Source organism: Lucilia cuprina, chromosome 4, assembly GCF_022045245.1.
Source record: "Lucilia cuprina isolate Lc7/37 chromosome 4, ASM2204524v1, whole genome shotgun sequence".
Taxonomy (NCBI): Eukaryota; Metazoa; Arthropoda; class Insecta; order Diptera; family Calliphoridae; genus Lucilia; species Lucilia cuprina.
This window is the reverse complement of record NC_060952.1, coordinates 24,263,971-24,283,439: the sequence shown is the minus strand read 5'-3', so window position 1 is coordinate 24,283,439 and position 19,469 is coordinate 24,263,971. Positions and strand designations below refer to the sequence as shown.

General features: G+C 25.7%; 1 protein-coding gene across 1 annotated transcript in view; it reads left to right on the top strand.

Moving 5' to 3' along the window:
- The window catches only part of LOC111674812, a 66,103-nt gene extending 54,714 nt beyond the window's left edge, over positions 1–11,389 (top strand). Inside the window, exons 6-7 of the mRNA XM_023435473.2 lie at positions 10,587–10,842; positions 11,012–11,389. Of these exons, the coding sequence (XP_023291241.2) occupies positions 10,587–10,842; positions 11,012–11,271 (516 nt within the window). The 3' untranslated portion in view covers positions 11,272–11,389. The remainder of the gene's footprint in view (positions 1–10,586; positions 10,843–11,011) is intronic.
- The last annotated feature ends 8,080 nt before the right edge of the window (positions 11,390–19,469 follow it).

Below are 19,469 nucleotides of genomic sequence, written 5' to 3'. Positions count from 1 at the left end.
TGTTAAGACAAGTAATTTTAAGGTTTGTGGAATTTGAAATTAAATGCGCAAAGATATTAAATCTAAAACGATATGATTTTTTCTTGAAATTTTTTGTAAATTTGTTTATAAAATTTAGTTTTGCGCTGCAGTTAGACATTTAATAGTTTTTTTTATATAAAATGTTGTTTATATATATTAATATATACATATTGTATACCTATCGTTTAGTAATATATTTTTGAATATAATTAATATATCTGCCTGAAATGTTCATAAGTTTCTTTGTATTATTTATAATTTGAGAAAATAATATTAGCCAATGTTTTAAATATACAAATTATAATTTTTTCTTGTTTTATGAAGATTGATTTAAAACAAAGTATTTTGTTTGTTAAATAAACACATATATGTATGCATTCAAAACCAACATTATTAACAGCTAAGGTTAAATTCATGGGCTTTGAAACCCAAAATCCTAGAATCCTTAGACTTGCTCTATATTAAACATTTAAGCATAATTTCTTAATTTTAATTTTGATAGAGCTTACTTTTAAAACTATATTTTTACTTAAATTTAACTTAAAATCAAAATTAAAAATGGAGTACAATATTTGCTTTCATTATGTTCCAGTAAATGGTATTCAATTTACAAACAAAAAAATAAAAAAAAACATTTATCTTAGACATCTATATTGCTGCTGCGTATTACAATGATCTAATGATTATCCCCTCATTTACATATTTTCTTTGTCTGATGGTTTGTTTGTTAACGAATTGATACAAACATTTAGTGCAAACAACAAGTCATTCGTATGCAATGTTTGTAATCTAATTCGGTTAAAGTGCTTCAAAAAAAAAAAAAAAAAAAATACAATCTAACAATTCAATTTACATTTTACCTAAACACAAAAGAGAGAGAGAGGAAGTGAAACTACCAAATTGAAATCACTAACACGAACACTAAACGCATCGAAAATAATAGTCATTGTGGTGGCGTATACGTAATATAGACATAACAATTAAATAAATATTAAGTATACGTACTATGTATTTACTTACATACAATACTATCAGTATTAATATTTTGGTCATGCACACATATTTCCATAATAGAATTTTAATTTTACTCTATCATTATTTCATTTACAAAATAATTTTATTAAATTTGAAAATTATCTTTATAATATAAGGTTAAATTATCAACACGTTTCTTTATATCAAAATTAAAATTTCCAAATTTAAACTAAGTAAAGTGTATTGTGAACGAATAAAAACACAAAAACTAAAATTACTCGTATTACAATAAGCTTAAAAAGTTATATGCATTTATAGTCATTGTGTTGCTGACACTCTATTTAAAGTACTTAAACACACAATTTTCATTACGGGTTATTTTGTTGGTTCTCTTATATTTTAGAATATTTTTTTGTGCATAAAATGTAAAATTAATGTCGATTGTCTGGTAATAAGAGATTTCACTTTTCATTTAATTCTATTATGTTTTTTTATAATATTGTTTTATTTTTCTCAAATATGATTTTTAAGTTTAGTACTACTTAAAATAAGAATATGATAAAAAAAAGTAAGAGTGCTATATTCGGCTGTACCGAATCTTATATACTCTTCACCATAATGTATTTTAAACACATTAGTTTTTTAAATTTTAAATTTTATCCTGACTACAATATTATAACACCAAAAGCAACGCTAAACGAAAAAAAAAAATAAAACACACAAGGCAATTAAACCAACAAATATCTAAACACACAAAACGAAAGACATAGAAAAATAAAATAAAATTATATTATAGGAATTAAAAACGGAATGACAAACTTATTTCTTAAAATCAACGAAAAATTATAATCATATAACAACTCTGTAGGATCCAATGGCTAATCGACCACAAATGAGCTTGCCTTTACAGACTAACGCATGTAACGTGTGAATATATATATATATATATATATATATATATATATATATATATATATATATATATATATATATATAATATATATATATATATATATATATATATATATATATATATATATATATATATATATATATATATATATATATATATATATATATATATATATATATATATATATATATTTTTTTTTTTTTTTTTGAAAAAAGTTTCCTTATTTCATTGTAGTATCGATGAGTTGTAAAACGCATCTACATTGCGACGGTGCTCAAGTAAATCAATGAATCAAAAGAATTGTGCTAGACCGAAAATAGATTTTGAAGCGCATTCAGAATTGTGTCCCATTTTAGGAGGAATATGATGAAAGTGTATGTCTTACACCTTTTAAGAAAACTGAGGCACTTGATTGTTTTTTTTTCGACTAAATATCCATGTAACGCTTGTGCGCTCGCTTTCAATTGGTGTAGGATATCATATGGTCGGCCATGTCCGATTATACATTTTTATTTGTTTGATAACAAATAAAATAAAATGTTAATTTTTTTTAACAAAATTAAAACTTTTGTATCTGAAATTATATCACTTTTAACAAATTTATTATATATAAAATAATTTCGTACATACATTTGTGTACACATTAGGGTTATAACCAAACAACACAATCGCCAGTAGCTCTGCTAACGAAATCCTTTTTCATGGTGAAAAGACTTTCCGCAGCTAATCGATTTCTCATCGTAAATATCGAAAATTTTGTTTGGTGTAAATATCTGAAAATTCCAAGGCTATTTTTAAAAACTCGAAAAGAGACGATAGTCTTTTTTAACTTTATTTTTGCGTTGTATGGATAGTACCGATTTTCCAAAATTTTATAAAAGTTATACCCTTATATACATATTTTAATTGGAATTTTTGTAATAATGTTAAATACCTTTAATTTGTTTTAAAAATGTTAGAAGTCAAACAAAATATTTTTATAAGGAATTTGAATACAAAATAAATTTTAATACAAATTCAAATAAATTGTAAATACTTTTGTGTGCAAAAGTTATTTAAATATGTACGTTAATTGTGGTATTGCAGGTAGGGTTTCATTAAAAGTTGACAAGTTTATAGAAATTCACATCTTTTTTTAAATTAAGTTTAACAAATTTAAATAACTAGTATTTCAGCATTTAAGTATGTTTCGTTTATTTTGTGGTTAGTTTTTAATAAAACTATGGTTATTGTGGTCAGTACGTTGAATGATTTTTTATTTCATTTTTTTTTTTCATAAACACATTAACTTTTTTATTCTAACTTCTCTTATATTTTTTTATTTCCTTTAACCGCAATTGAAATATGTAGAGTTTCATTGGTTCAGTATAAAACCGCTCTATATTTTAAAATACAAATAATGAGCCAAATTGGACTGTTGTTGAAACAAATAGTAAATCACTAAAAATTTACTTACTAAGAATAACCAAATGTTCTGTGTTACAACCAATATAAATAACAAATAAGATAAAGTTGGCAAGAAACTCAACTACTTGTTCAGTTACTGAGTGATAAAAATTCATATACATATTTGGCAAAGTAATAATGCATGAGTCTTTAGCATTAATGTTGCAACAATGAGTTATTTCAAAAGGTAATTTTTATTATGGGAATAGCGCATAAGTTTTGTTTGTCAATACAGAATTAATTGTTTGAATCGTTGTAGTTGTAGTAAGTTTACTATACGATGAGATAATTTAATCCATTTTGGAGCTAAGATATTGAAACATCATAATTTTTACTACTTTCCATATTTAAAACAAAATTATTAAACAACACAACGTTTGTTATAATATGTCTTACTTTTCTCCACAAGCAATATAAATCATTTGCCTTGATTTAAAGAAAAATAAAAAATCTTTTATATTGAATTATTTAAACCATATGATAACTTTTTTTAATTCTATAATATTATTATTATTCATATAAGGCTTGGTAAAACACTTAAATCTCAATAAATCTTTTTTCTATTGTGTATATTTTTTAGATCCTATACGATAAGTCTTAAAAAAGAAAGCAAAGCACCCTTATAATCTAATTCTATTGAAGAGTCATATCTATCTATTTTTCAATAATAATAATAAAAATACCATTTGTTAAATATCACACATTATCACTTTTATTTTTTCAATTGTATTTCCTTTATTTTCACTCAAAATAATCCTTTGATGCTTAAATATTTCTACACAAATATTCCATTAAAAAGGAAATAAAAAAAATACTATTAGAAAAACTATTTATATACATACTTTACGTAATCCTATCTAAATACTAAATCAAACAAGAAAAAATGGCTGCAAAATATAAAATAATACGTGAGTATGTATATGTGAGCGTATACATGGTCAAACATGATTCTAAACATATGAGCACAAAAAAGTAAATAACTACTGAAAGTACACAGAAAAACATTAAAAAAACTCATTTTTAAATAAATACAAAAATATTCAAGCGTAAATCCTTTAACACATACTTTTACACATTACGATAAAGAATAACATGCAGTTACATGTAAATGCAAAAATTTATTTTTCATATATATTAGCAAACTTTAAAGGAATTCATTGATTTTAGTAATGTTGAAAAATAAATAAGTAAAATAAAAATGCACTTAAACTTAAAGAATTTTTTCAAATTATGTAAAAGCTAATAAGTTACACCCAAAATATTTTGGGTAGACAAGGTCAAACTTTTTTGGTTAAATATATGAAAAGCAAATTCATCATATACCGCAAAATTTCATTAAGATCACACTACGGCTCCATTGGTATTCTTTTTGTAAAGCCATTCATTTCTAGACCTGTTACAGTACTTGCACAATCAAACAAAAATTATTCCTTGTTGTTTTTGGAGAAAGTATATAGTTGTGTTTTTTAGCTGCTATGTTTCTTTTTTACAATTTTATTATGACTACAATTTTACAGTGAATTGCACTAAATAACAGCCATTAAGCATAAAAGCTGTTTTCGCATGAAAGACTTTTCTAAAGCATTTTAAGCCAAATGCAAGTTTAAGCATCTTATATTTAGAATAACAGTAATAGCAATCAAGTGGACTTAGATACAAATGCAAAGATACATACATACACTTGTTCACTGAGCGCACTGAGGCACATACATGCACATATACGTCACACATAAAAATTGTGTGACAAAAAAAAACTAAATAGAACAGCTAAATAGCAGTTGTAGTAGTAGTGGAAGAAGTATAACAAACAACCTAAACCCACATACAAATGATCGAATCCTACCAACTACACAGATATATTTGCTTGCGCATTGTATGACGATGTGTGTTTATATCTCCACACATGTTAATGTGTAAAAGTGTAAATTGCAAGAAGCAAATGTGAGAAAAATACTAAAACCACGCCACGAAAATGCATAAAGATTTGTTGCATTTATAAGGTATCTAAGTTTTGTATTTTCTAAAAGAGGCACATTGGTGTATTTATAACAAAAATAGCAAAGATTAAATGAAATGACATTTTTTATATGTCAAAATTAAATTTTCCGATATGATCGGGCCTCATTTGACTTCACATACACAGTGATCCTCTCGGAAGGGAAGGAAAGTAGTTAATTCTATTATAAAAAGTATTGTTATGATGAACTTCGGCCTAACTAATTTTATTCATAAAAATTCCTCCCTTTATAGGGAGTAAACACAAGAGTCTAAAATCGGTATTTCTTTATGCGTCCCAAATATCTATGTCTTAGCCTTCTCTGGCAGGACTTAAACCTAAAAAAAAGAAACTACTTAAGATATTGTTATTATACACATATATTTGTATGTTTGTATAAGAACTTATCATAGAGTGCTAAAGAAGAGCAGCATAAACTACTTTACCTAAAAAGAAAAAAATAAACTATCCTAAGAAATCTCTAAGATGCCAGTTTTTTTTGGACTAAATGCAACAATCTAGCAACAGAACAACCAACTAGACAACATTAGCACAAATAAAGTATATTCTTTGTTATTTAGAGTTTTTAGTTTTATTTGTCGTTTATGTTTTTTTACTTGAGCCCTAAAAAACATGAATAGAAAACTAAAATCCCCACATGAAATATGTGGTGTTTTGGCGACACAAACTGTCCTCATATTGGGTTGTGCTTCCATAACAATAAAACTTATACTCTCACAGCACAGCAACAACTGCAGTTGTGAAAATACTTACTACTGACGCTTCCTTACATTTGATATTTATTTTACAGAAACTTTAAGAAATATTATGTTTTCCTTTATGGTTTTATGTGTTTGTGCTATTTCACATACAGTTTACTAGATGCTTTGTAAAACATAAAATTATACAATGTTGTCAGTTGTATAGAGTAAGTGGGTCAACATCGACATATAATAGCCCCTTGAGTTCAAGGATTTCGGTTGTATCTATGTTACGTGTTAGTAAGGAATTTTTTAAAGATACTATTTTATATATTTAGGTAACTAGTTCAAGATTTTAAGCGTTGGCATAATATTTTTTGTCTGGGGAGAATCTATGGTCCCCTGTTATTAAATGAAGACTTTATAGAAATATTAAATAACTCACAAACTCATTATATTTTAAAACCTTGGCGATTTCTGCAATTTATCAATGTTCAGATGTCAAAGTTTAAAAAATTATAGAGCATTGCAGCTCTAGCTTAGATAATTTTTAATAGATATCACATAAAAGTTTGACATGCTAAAAAGTTCTATGTTATCATAATCATTTAATGGAATTGAAAGGTGCAAAAAACAATTTTTTTTGCAGATCAGTGTAAATTAAAAATCTAGTGTAGTGTGCTTATAAACATTGCCAAGTATTATTTATAATTTATTGGTGAATCACTTTTCATAGACGGAAATTCGTATACCCTTTACTATAATGGGTTTGTTCTGATGGTAAATGGGCAAAGAAATGTTGATTCTATATATGCATTAACGGATTTAGAAATATTAAAAAATTGATTTAGATTCCGTCAACAGGGAATCCGAAATATGTAAATGCATGTTTTTTGTGATGCATCGTGTGAATTCATGGTGAAAATATTTACACTTTAGGGAACAATTAAATAATTTCGTCATCGTTTTGGTGTTTGTAAAATATTTAAAGTATATTTTCTTTTTAAACTTTATTCTTCAAAATTTAAAAAAATATATATTATCTAATTTTGATTTGTTTGCATTTCGTTTACAAAACTAGACCAATTTTTTAATACAATAAAATCTTGGCAATACATTTTTGGCGTTTTAAAAACTAGTTACGATAATTACTGGTAAAAAAAGATTAATGGCAAAACTGATTAAAATGTGGGTTTAAAGTGTATGAGCGAAAAAGCAAGAAATTATATATTATTGTACTCTCATCTTCACAAAAATGCGTATATGAAAAACTGCAATATAGAAATAATATTTATATAAAACAAAGCAAAAATTGAAAAGCAGCAAATAAAGTTATAATTTGCAAACTATATTGAAAGAAAAAAACATTTAAGTTAGTTAGTTAGTTAGTTAGTTAGGTAGTCAGTTAGTTTGAAATGACAATGTATACACATCAAATCCGAAGAAATACACCTAAGCCTCTATCGGGACTGTTCTTAACCAGTGTCACGGGTGGGTATCGAACCCACCACCTCCGGTTTACCAGACTAGAACACTAACCACTAACCTACCGGCGGCCACAGAACATTTTAAAAATTTATGTATTCTAGAAACTGCTAAATATGTAGTGTAAATGTTGAAAAATACAACAATAATTAGTATTATCCATCTCTTCATTAAAATATTTTCGTTTATTTTCTTTCCAAATGAAACATTCTTTTATGACAGCTCAAATTAAACTGAATGTTGTTTTCTATGCGTGTGAGTAGTCTGTGTAAATTAAGTAACGGCAAAATCGTGGATTAAAAGCTATGAATACAAATGGAAGAAATGTGTCAACCATTGTCGTTTGATAATTGTTAACTTAAGAACCAAAAAATTAAATAAAATATATATATGAAGTTATAAAAATCCAAAAAAGTAACACTAATATTGTGTAAATGTACAAACTTAAAAGAGTTTTAACGTTTAAGGAAGTAAGAATTACATTTAATCAGAGAGTAGATAACATTTGGAACAGCGAATATTATGAAGTTATACCAAACACAAAGCATTTCAAGAAGTAGCTTCATTTAAAAATTAAATTCAATAACTATCCGTTAATTTAAAATTCCATGAAAATTATGTAAAACAAAAAAGATTATCTTTTTTTTTAGAAAATTTATAAATATTGAATATTTTCTATAAAACTAAAATACCCTTTACGGCTTATTAAGCAAATTTTTCAGTAATTCCCAACTATACTAGCCTAAATTACTTCCAATACATTAATAATCAATACCTATTTACCGAAATATATTTTAAACCTTTATACAATATGTAAATAATAATTTATTTACTTTTATCAAAAAACAACACCATTCATGTATAGAGCTTAAAATCTATACAAAATTAAAATTTACATACGATTAAATAATTTGCTAAAATATTTAAAACAAAATAAAAAAATACCACGAAACTCACTTTCTACTAACAAACATGTATAACAAAACATGTTAAGGATAACGCAGGATTAAAAAAAAATAAAAATACCAAAATAAACGCAACTATAACTAGACTAACAAAAATAACATGAAGCAGTGCAGGCTAAAATCATCAAATACCACAAATTATGTGCTGTGGCACATAATAAAAGTTCATTGAAAATTGTGTTGAGTCCAAAAAACAAAAAAAATGAGAAATGCGAATAAACTTTGTTGCAAGTATAAATACCTAAATTTTGGTATAATATATGTATGTAGAAAACAAAGGGTGTTGATATAATTGGGGTTAGTCTGTATGATCGTTTTAAGTACCAGTAATAAAATTCCGAAGTTAAAAAAAAATCAGAAATTTTGAATAGTTGCTACCGGATAGAGGAATGGATATACTTGTAAATTATATTTACACATCTTAATAATTTCCACTAATTTACACCTCTTTTTTGGTTTGAAATTATGTATGCGTTTGTGTAATTGTATGATTACACAAAAGCAAATTAATCAGAGGTAATTTTAAGTAACAACTAAACACTCCCACTTTTTTCATATGCAAAAAAGAAGTGTGTTTTTATAAAAATAATTCAATAGAAACGCAACGATGACTGTTACCGTGAAATTTGTGCACTAAAGATGCCCTTCTATGGCCTTTGCAAATACAAAACATCCAACTTTTATAAATTTTTGAAAAGTAGACATTTTCCACAAAATAAATGAAGGAGAAAATATTTTACATCTCATGGTCAAATTATGATAAAAAATTTAATATTACGTATACGTCTGGTTCCAATACAATGATTATAAAAAACAAAAAAATGTTTTTTTACTAAGACAAAAATATAAATAAAAAGAACACGTTATATAAATAAAAGAATCTGTAATTATATTTTTATTTTACTGTTTCACTCACATTAAGAGCTCCAAACATAATTAATAATTTTATTTCAATATTAGTTTAACTATGACTGAGTGCTAATGGTTAACAAGTAAATATCTAAAAATCTCAATAAATACATGTAGCTGCTCTAAAAGAATACAAGCTATATATAATGAGCTTTACATATTTCAGCTGCTTACAATGAACAGTTTACTATAAGCAAAAAAAATATAAAACAGCAAAGTTTCTACTTTTAATAATTTAGATGCAGTATTATAATGTAGTAGAATAGTATTACGACTAACAACAGTAGTTTTGGTAGATTTAGATGTTGTACGTAGTACATCACTACTAAATAACAGTTGTTGCCACAAAAGCAACAAAGCGGCTGTAAGAGCAACACAATACAACACATTATTCAAGTAAATGCCCCAAGTGCATCTAGTGCGATTGTGTGTCTGGGTATATAAAAGTTTTGATTATACAACCCAGCAGTATTACAAGTTAATGTATTATTTTACAAAAAATATTCTTTGAAATATTTAATTATTTATTTGACTAATGTTATCTTTTAAACTACTTAGATAATTTCTATTGACACTTTTCATTTTAAAAGAACAATTTTACTTAGCTTAACACATATACATATTTACTGTTTTATTCATAACAATTTATCAAAGGTTTATAAAACAAATTTTTTATGAAAAGTAATTTATAGTGTTATAACATTGAGTTTCTACTGCAAACTACCGGGATTTTAATTTTAACTACTGCCAAACATATTACGTTTATATGCATGTGTAGTAGCTTTAAGTCTTCAAGCGTTTTTGCAGATTTTTTTTCATCCTTTCATTTATTATGTGCTGAGAGGGTTGAGGTTTTACTACTTTTTTTCTGTTGATGAGTCTTACAGCTTAAGGCCTTGTTGATAAAATTTGCAACATTGCAATTTTCCCTTAAGCCTGCAACAACTGCAAAAAATATGTTTAAAACTTAAAAAAAACTTATTGTTTGTTTATTATAAAAGGTTTGTTTAGCGTAAGCAAAAGGTGGTTTTCTTTCATAAATTTTACTATAGAATATTAAATAAACAAAACTCTAAATTCAATTAATATTTCCTTAAGTTATAGTGTATTTTATTAAATTTTCTAAAGATTTTTAAATTATTTATGTATTTTTTTACTTTAATTCTTATTTTTAGGTTAATAACATTGAAACACAATTTATACGCACTATCGATAATTTGATTGCATCTCGTATTAGTTTAAAGCTACAACTACAGGGTATTCATTTTAGCAGCGTAAATCCTTCGGTTTATGGTCATAGTGTTTATGGCATGAATTCGGTACATGGTGGTGGTTTAGTGTTGCGTTGCACAGCCACAATTGGTGAATTATATCAGGAATACAAGGAAATTGAATTGGGTACACCGCAGAAGGATCCAGTGCCTGCAAGAGGTTAGTTATAAGTGTCAAATTATATAAAATAACTTTTCAGTTTAACTTATTGAAATGTTTTAAAAACATATCAATCTTCTTCATTTTTTTAAATACTTAGATATTATTTTTTCAAGACGATTTTTAAGATTTTTTTTAAATTAAAAATTACTTTATGTTCTTTTTTTAGTAACTCTTTCATCAGGTTCAACAGTGCGCAATTTTCTTTCATTCCTCTCATCGGGCAAATCCAAAATTTCTACAATGGATATTTCCAAATTACTTTTACTCACTGGTATCGTACATGCTAACTCAATAGGATCTTTAATTGTACAATTATTAACAGCTATTCAAATATTATTATTAAGATACAAATATACTTTAGATTTAAAACAACATTCCCAGAATGTCTGTGCATTTTTACGTTTAGCATTATTATCTCAAAGATAACTTGATGGCTTAAAAAATTATTAAAAAATAATAAAATAATTTACAAATAAAATACTACGAGTACATAATATAAAAAAAACAAAAAATTTTTGGTAAAATACATTTAACTAAACTAAAATAAAAAAAAAAAGAAAATTGAAAAAAGGATGTGTTATAATTAGTGTAAAATGTTGAAAATGTCCCTTAAACAGCAGGAGTTGTTTATTATTAATTATATTTTTATAGTTAAATTAAGAAAAAGTAAATATATAAACATAGAAAATATGAAAAAATATTGCCAATTGTTTATAATTTTTATATTTCTGTTTAAGTTAATTTCAAGTTGAATTAAAATAAAATAATTGCATAAAAATTTAGCAAGTTTTAAGAGATTACATATAATTGTATTAAATAATATATTAAGCAAAATCTTTATATAAATATTTACACGCATAAGTAAACAAATATACAAATTATATTTATGTTTAAAAAATATGAGAAATAATACAAAAATACCAATCCAAATGAAAAAATCTTGTCCTCTTAATGTAATAAATCAAAACATTTTAAATGTTAAATAAATAAAACAAAAGTAATATTATAAATTATATTTAAAAATATAAACAACAAAAAACTACATTGTAAATTAAAATAATATAAAGTAAAATTACCTTGAAAATATAATTTAATTTAACAAACAAAAATTGTATAACTGTAATGATATTGATGATAAAATGATGAAATGAACCTAAATAAATAAAGAAATGTTAATTTTAAAATAAATTCCTAAAAGTGTTTTTATTAAATTTGGTTTTGCAATAAAAAATACCATAAAATATGACATAAGCCAGTTCTATAGGGACGGAAATATTTTAGCTTTTGATTTTAAGTACTATATGGAATTTTTAGATTTTGTTTATACCCACTATCAAAAAAGAAACACGTTAGTTTTATAAGAACCAAAATCTCTCTGCCAAATTGTATGAGGATCTGTCCATAAATTACTAACTTAATTGCGAAATAATACCATTTACGAAATACTGTTATGCAAATCGATATAAGAAACTTTTACACGGACGTTAGTCTTGCTACTGAATTTCATGCGGAATGTGCCGTTAACTCACAACCCTAGCAACCATATATGTATGACTCCTTCAATAAATCACATTAACGCTATTTAGTGACATAAAAAGAGGCCAATAATTGACTGTACCCCTCACATAAGATTCTCTTTGGAGAATTTGATGAGGATATTTAAGAAAATTATTAGTACAACGATGAAAATCGACATAAAAAAGCTTTTACTTAGGAAAATAATTCTTCATTCCAAATTTAAAGAGGACTGATCTGTAACGCATCCCATCTCCTATAAAAGGTTTATGGTTATTAAAATATGAGTTTTCCTTATTTAAAAACACGAGAATAGCAATGAAATTTGAAATAAACAAGTTCTATACAAAACAAAATTTATGTACATCCATAAATATTTATGTACACTAAAGCATTTTTCGATATCTTAATTGGTTTAGGATTTTCAAATATAAACTGCTTCAACAAAAAGTCCTATGTGCATAAAATTTTGTATTGATTTAAGTCATAACAACTCCGCAATATTATTTTATTTACACTAGCCAACCTAACACTGTAAATATTGGATTCTATCTTTTCTTTTGGTGTACTCATCAACGTTAAATCATTTTTTGTGTAGATTCAATCTCATCCATCCTTCCATTAATATTTCTATTGCAAATTTTTGTTTAAAGAACTTGAAAAAACTAAGTAAGTTCACAAATTTTGCTGATAGTAGTCTACTTACATAGTAGTTTAATTTTTTAAAATTAAAAATATAACTACAACTTCTAAACCTATTTAAATTTATGTGTATACAGATGCTGTACTAACAAGTAGAAATTCTAAAATAAGTACTTCAATAAGAATTAAGAAAGTATTTTCTGCTGCTTTATTAAAAAATAGTAATCACAATGTCCTAATGAAAGGAGCTATAGATCCCCTTCCCTCCATAGGTGCTAGGATAGAACATGGGATGCTCATGCCATTTATATGAGTAGTCCTATCCATAAAGGGTTGTATTGATGCTAAGTTTCGCCTTTGTACAAGCGCAAGTTGTCTCGAGACAACAACTGGTTTATAGTTGACTCAAGACAACAATTTGATTAAGCTTCTAACATAGGACAACAAATAAAATAATAATCTTCATTCACATAAAATTTGTTAAATTTAAATTGTTAGTTGTGTATTACTTTTATAAAAATCTGGCCAGACTGTCGTAAAGAAGAAAAGGATACAATTTATATTCATACGTATGTAATTAACCGATGTGACTGTTGTTAAACATGCTATTATTTAAAAGTGATTAAAAATGCAAAATAAATTTATTTTAATGGTTATTTAGAAAAGAAAGACTTTGTCGACCTTTTTCACTTTCTATTTTAAAATATACAGAACAACCACAAGGCATTTTCTAATTAAACATAAAATTGTACATAGTTTTATTGTATTTTATCTAACAATAAGCGAACGCTTTAAAAATTAAGAAAACTCTACAAAAAAGAGAGAAAAAAAGAAAAAACTTCAGGGTCATCATTAAAACATCACGCACAGGCCACAACTTTTATTTTCGCTTTTTTATTTTTTATTAAGCGCACGCAAATTAAAAAATGAACTTTAGTCTTTTATATGATGAAGTACGAAACACGGAGCCAAAGAACTTTTATTTACAGTTTAATTAGTATCCCAATAATTTAAAATGAAAAGTAATGAGTAACAAAGCTATTAAAACAACATTTTACTGCTTATTGCCGCTATTATAACTAATTATTTTAACATAGACATTGGATGTAAGAATTTACCACTCTCGCTTACAAAGAAGTACTTAAATAACACCTTCATAATAGGGAGTTAAAATATATTTTCGAACAAAAATATTATTTTTATTATATATATCTAAAAAAAAATACTTAATTTAAAATCAGAATGCTCATACATATGTGAATATAGGGTATGTCATGTCAAGTGAACAAACTTTAAAAATCCATGACTTTTGACCGGAGTGAAATTTGCAACAGTGTTATTCCAAGTTTTCATACAAATTTTAACGACTTATGGAAAATGTTTCAAATCGTCTCATTATTTCACCTAACTCCTATAATACGATATTATAATCTCTTTAATATGATATCACTATAATAAAAAAATCTTGATAAAATTCGTTCTATGCCTGATTTAACCACAAAGGAATTACTGTTCGCAAAATCTGTAAGGTCTTCATTAATGTTCATTGCTTTAAAAAATTTACTTAAATATACATTGGGAAATTTCATACGATTGTATGTGACATTCGCACGCCTTCAGAGTGGTATAGATTTTGTAAAATTAGGAGTACTTGGAAAACAATTTTGTTATTTTTTCCATTTAAAGAATACTAGAGTTGCAAAACGAATCATCCCATTCGGAACCTTGTTTTCAACTTTATTCGTCTTTGGTGCTACAAAAGATCATATATCAAATTCTGTTGAATTATCTTTTTATTTTTTAGTCGTGGTGTACCTTTTCATGGAATTGCCCATATGTTCTTCATTATTTACTTACTTTGAATTAATCATTATTTTAAATTTATAGTTTTAATTATAATAAGTCAATAAGATTTGACTGGTCTTGTTGTAATTGCAACTTGTTTTTTATATGAGATAAAACCGAAGAACTTATCATATAACCTACGTATGCAGTTATGTATGTTTGTATTTATATGGGGAACAACATAAAGAAAGTCATATTCGAAACAGAAAAAAAGGAGCAAAAAAATAAAAACAAAACGCAAAAAAATATAAACAAACAGTAATTAGTGAGCTTTTAGTGACTTTTAGACAATAATTTCTCTAAAGACTTTAGGGGGAAAAGTCTATCCAACATACAGCACACGCACACAGATCAAACATAAACACGCACCAAAATGCCATCAAACAAACAACCAAAGAAATAATGATATTAAATACTATTTTTTATATTAAAAGGACCGAAACTGTATTAAATAAAATAATGTGGGTAAAAATGTGTATTTGTATATTTGAATGCATATTTAAGTACGGTGGTAAGTGAGGGTTTTTATGTGTGTATATGACAAAACATTAAAAGTTAAAAAAAATATATAAACAAAACAACAAAAAAGTTATAAATGTAGCAGAATGATAAATTAAATAAAAATACAAATTAAACATTAGTAGAGAGGACATAAAAACAGTTTAGAACATTTTCTTCTTATACTACTCACATACATAAATATGTTCTAAAAATGCCTACTTTATAAACATTTACTCCTGTCTACTTATTCTATAAGCTTAAAAGTGTGAGTGTCTTTAAAAAAACCATACAAATTTTGAAACATAGAAGCACATACTCCCACATTATGTTGTAAAGAATGAGTGTCTGTTGCTGTCATGGCGCATAATGAGCAACATCAAATAGCAACAACACTAACAATGAAGGCATGAACGAAAAAAAGGCTTCACTTGCTCATCCTTACACTTTCTTAGAATCTCAAGTATATGTGTATGTACATAATTCTCTGAAGTAGGAAAATAAACATATGTATATATACATACATGTATATGTATGTATCTAGATGTGTGATTGTAAGCTATATAAAAATAAAAAGACACACTGGGGAAGAGAAAGCAAAGGGAGTGAGTGATTTTGCCGGAAATCCCTAGAATATAATAGAAAATAATTAAATGAATTCACACACGAACCAAAATATACTTTTTCACGTTTCACAAAGACGATATACTATTTCTATAAATAGAATAATATTCGTCTTGTGTATTATCCTTAATAAAAGGAAATAATAACACTTTTTTCTGCTTTTACCTTATGTAATAAGATGAATGAAATGTCCTTGTAACATCTGAAGTTATATTAGCAAATCATAAAAGTATTAGGATAATAAAGAAAACTATGTGCAAGAAGGTATGAAAATGCTAATATTTAATAGAGTGCGTGTTGGTGGTCGAAAAAATTAAATTGAAAAATACAACCAGACAAATTACGGTACGTGGAGTTAAGAGCTATATATAGTTTGTTTAATATGGAAAATTTTAAAATTGTCTTAAGCTAAGCGAAATATCTGATATTTGAATTTAATCAAACTGGTGCTTAAGTAAATTATGTAAATTTTAAATCAAAAATCGTACAGTTATATTATTTTTTGCATATTTAAATCATACTTACTAGGTCAATTGTAAATATAAAAAACGATCTGGTATATTTTGAACACTTAAGGTAAATAGCAATAAACGTTACAATAGCTTCACTTATAAATAATAAATAAATCTCCCATATAACCGTAATACAATATATTTTTGACAACCATATGTTACTTTTTATATATTTTTAAAAGACATATAATTGGAGTTTTTCCAGTCTTAAAGTTAAATAGCGATATATGGATATATAATAAACGATAATTAAATATGGTTTCGTGATTTTAATTTCAATTTGTTTTTTTTTATATATATATTCAGATGTTATCTTTAATTCCAAAGTGATTTAATATATTATAGAATTGTTGCACGCATATGGCCTAAGAACAATATTTTCGAAAAAAAAATGTTCAAGATATACACTCATATGAATACAAGTATTCGCACTTTGTTTCTCCTTTAACTGTCACACATATGTATGTTTAAATAAACATACTCTTAGAATGTAATATACAGTGCTGTGCAAAATAATATACTTATTTTGATTTGTTTAAAATATTTCGCAATAAATGTTATTTGGAGTTTTCAATTATTTACAAAAATCTAAATTGAAAATACAATATTTTCAATAGTTCAGGTTTTTTCATAAACTTTTATAAAATAAATATAAAATCTATTTTTAAATAGTTGGATGAAAAATTATTATAAATTTAATTTATTGTGAAATAATTCATAAATATTTATAAAATTTATAGACAGCTACCGCTTCCCTGAAAGGGTTTATATGAATTAAGATTTATTTATTGATCTTCATAAAATATATATTATGACTTGAGATAATTTATTAGGTACGATACATATATTTATAAGGCCAATATAAACGTCTTCAAGCTTGGGAACGTACAAAATTTTTTGGTTTTTACTAACATTGGCTAATTTATATAATTACCCAATTCACAGTTGGTGTTGTACGGTGTAAAAAATATTTTTATTAATTTGTTTAAAAAAAAATTATTTGAAACACTTTAATGACATACAATGCTACTACGATAAGACATCAATTGTAAATATTAATTGAAATGGTAAATGCAATATAATTCCTGATTTTTTCAGTTGACAATAAATAATTCTTTTTTTATATTCACGAAAAAGTCTTTTTTTAATGAAAAAAAAAACGGATATCCCGAAACCCACTTTTTAAAGAACTTTGTGGGACTGTCGTCATTAATTGTTATATATTTTTAATGAAAATTGATTTCTATTGGTATTTAATTTTAACCAGAATGTAACTTTTTCAAAATTTAAAATTGTTTTCAATAACCAAAATTTGTTATACTGACAATACCAAAAACGATTGCATCAAACATCCTTTTTAACAGCCTATAACTTTGCACAGTACTGTATATACATACAAATATACATTTATTTCCCCAACATGGCCTAAGGCAATACAAGCCCATATTCGCAAACATTTTTATGTGTAAACACAGTCATACACACATTTTTTTAAAACGCACAATTATATGTATTAACTTATACAGTTACACTAGCATTCAGTTATACATATATACATTCATTGAGTATATTACTCCACAGTTCGGGGTGACCATACCGAATAAGTTGTTTTACGTTCAATGACTATTAATTGTATTTGTCTTTCTATTAAGTGGATCGGATTAAATTTTTATAGATTTTAATAAATTCGTTTATAATTAGATAAATTATAGTAGTTAATGTAACTACTTTATATTATAATGACGAAAAAATGTGTTAAAGTAATTCTTTCTATACTACTTTAGGAACAATTAACTTTCTGTCTTCTCTACAACAGTAAAATTCGACTTAAACAATTATTTAGACATTTTAGTAAACTACGGTCTAAATGGTGTACTTACAATTATGGTAAAATTGCTGGGTATAGGGCTACAATTATTTGTATACAAAGTGTCTACTGAGTATCTGTTGTCTATGTTCGGGTAAGTTTGCAGTGTGAAAATGTTTTGCCTGTTGGGCTGAAAATCAGTTTATGCGTAATTTTGATTTATTTGATGGGATTACATTTGTGCGCGTAATTTAATTTTAAGAATGGTTGGAATAATTGCTATGGTTGAAATAATAAAATACTTGAATACTAAATTGACTTAAGTTTACTCCTTCTCACTCTCGTGCATAAACGTTAAAGTTCAGTCGAAACTATGCCAGGGTTTTTAATAGAAACGTTGTTTCCGGTCTTAAATATTAACAAAATAATAAGAATTTTTACTTTTTATGCTATAAAATCATTTTAGTGTACTTATATGAATTATATTCTTAATCAAACTTTATTATTAAAACAAATTTTTTATTTGATTAACGATAAATTATAAACGTAAATTGTCTACAACGTTATATTTACATATATAATATGATATACTATAATCGCAGCATAAGATTACATTGAAATGTAAGCTAGTTGCTAGTTGTACTATTTTTCTTTACTTATTCACTGGCAATTTAACTCATTATTTTGCCACTGCATTGAGTTTTAGGCACAAAAAACATTAACTGGCGTTAGTCCGCTATCATACTCACCTAACCAAATAACATTTTCCCGCATAAATATTGTTTTCATTATGTGTGTGCAAAAATATCTAATATAATATTTAAATGAATAAGAAAATGAATTGTTAGCCTACTTATAGATTTACTAGGTTATTTAAGTTCACCTGAACGTATAAGTTATAATTATTTTAATTTTATACCAATCATACGCTCCATTTCTATTGAGTTTTGTTGTAGTCACGACCAGCGTCTTAAATCGAAATTTATTTTATAAATTATAGATTTATAGATTTATAGATTTACTAGGTTAGAATTATAGATTTACTAGGTTAGTTAAGTTCACCTGAACGTATAAGTTATAACTATTATAATTTTTTACCAATCATACGCTCCATTTCTATTGAGTTTTGTTGTAGTCACGACCAGCTTCTTAAATCGAAATTTATTTATATTTTTTATTCG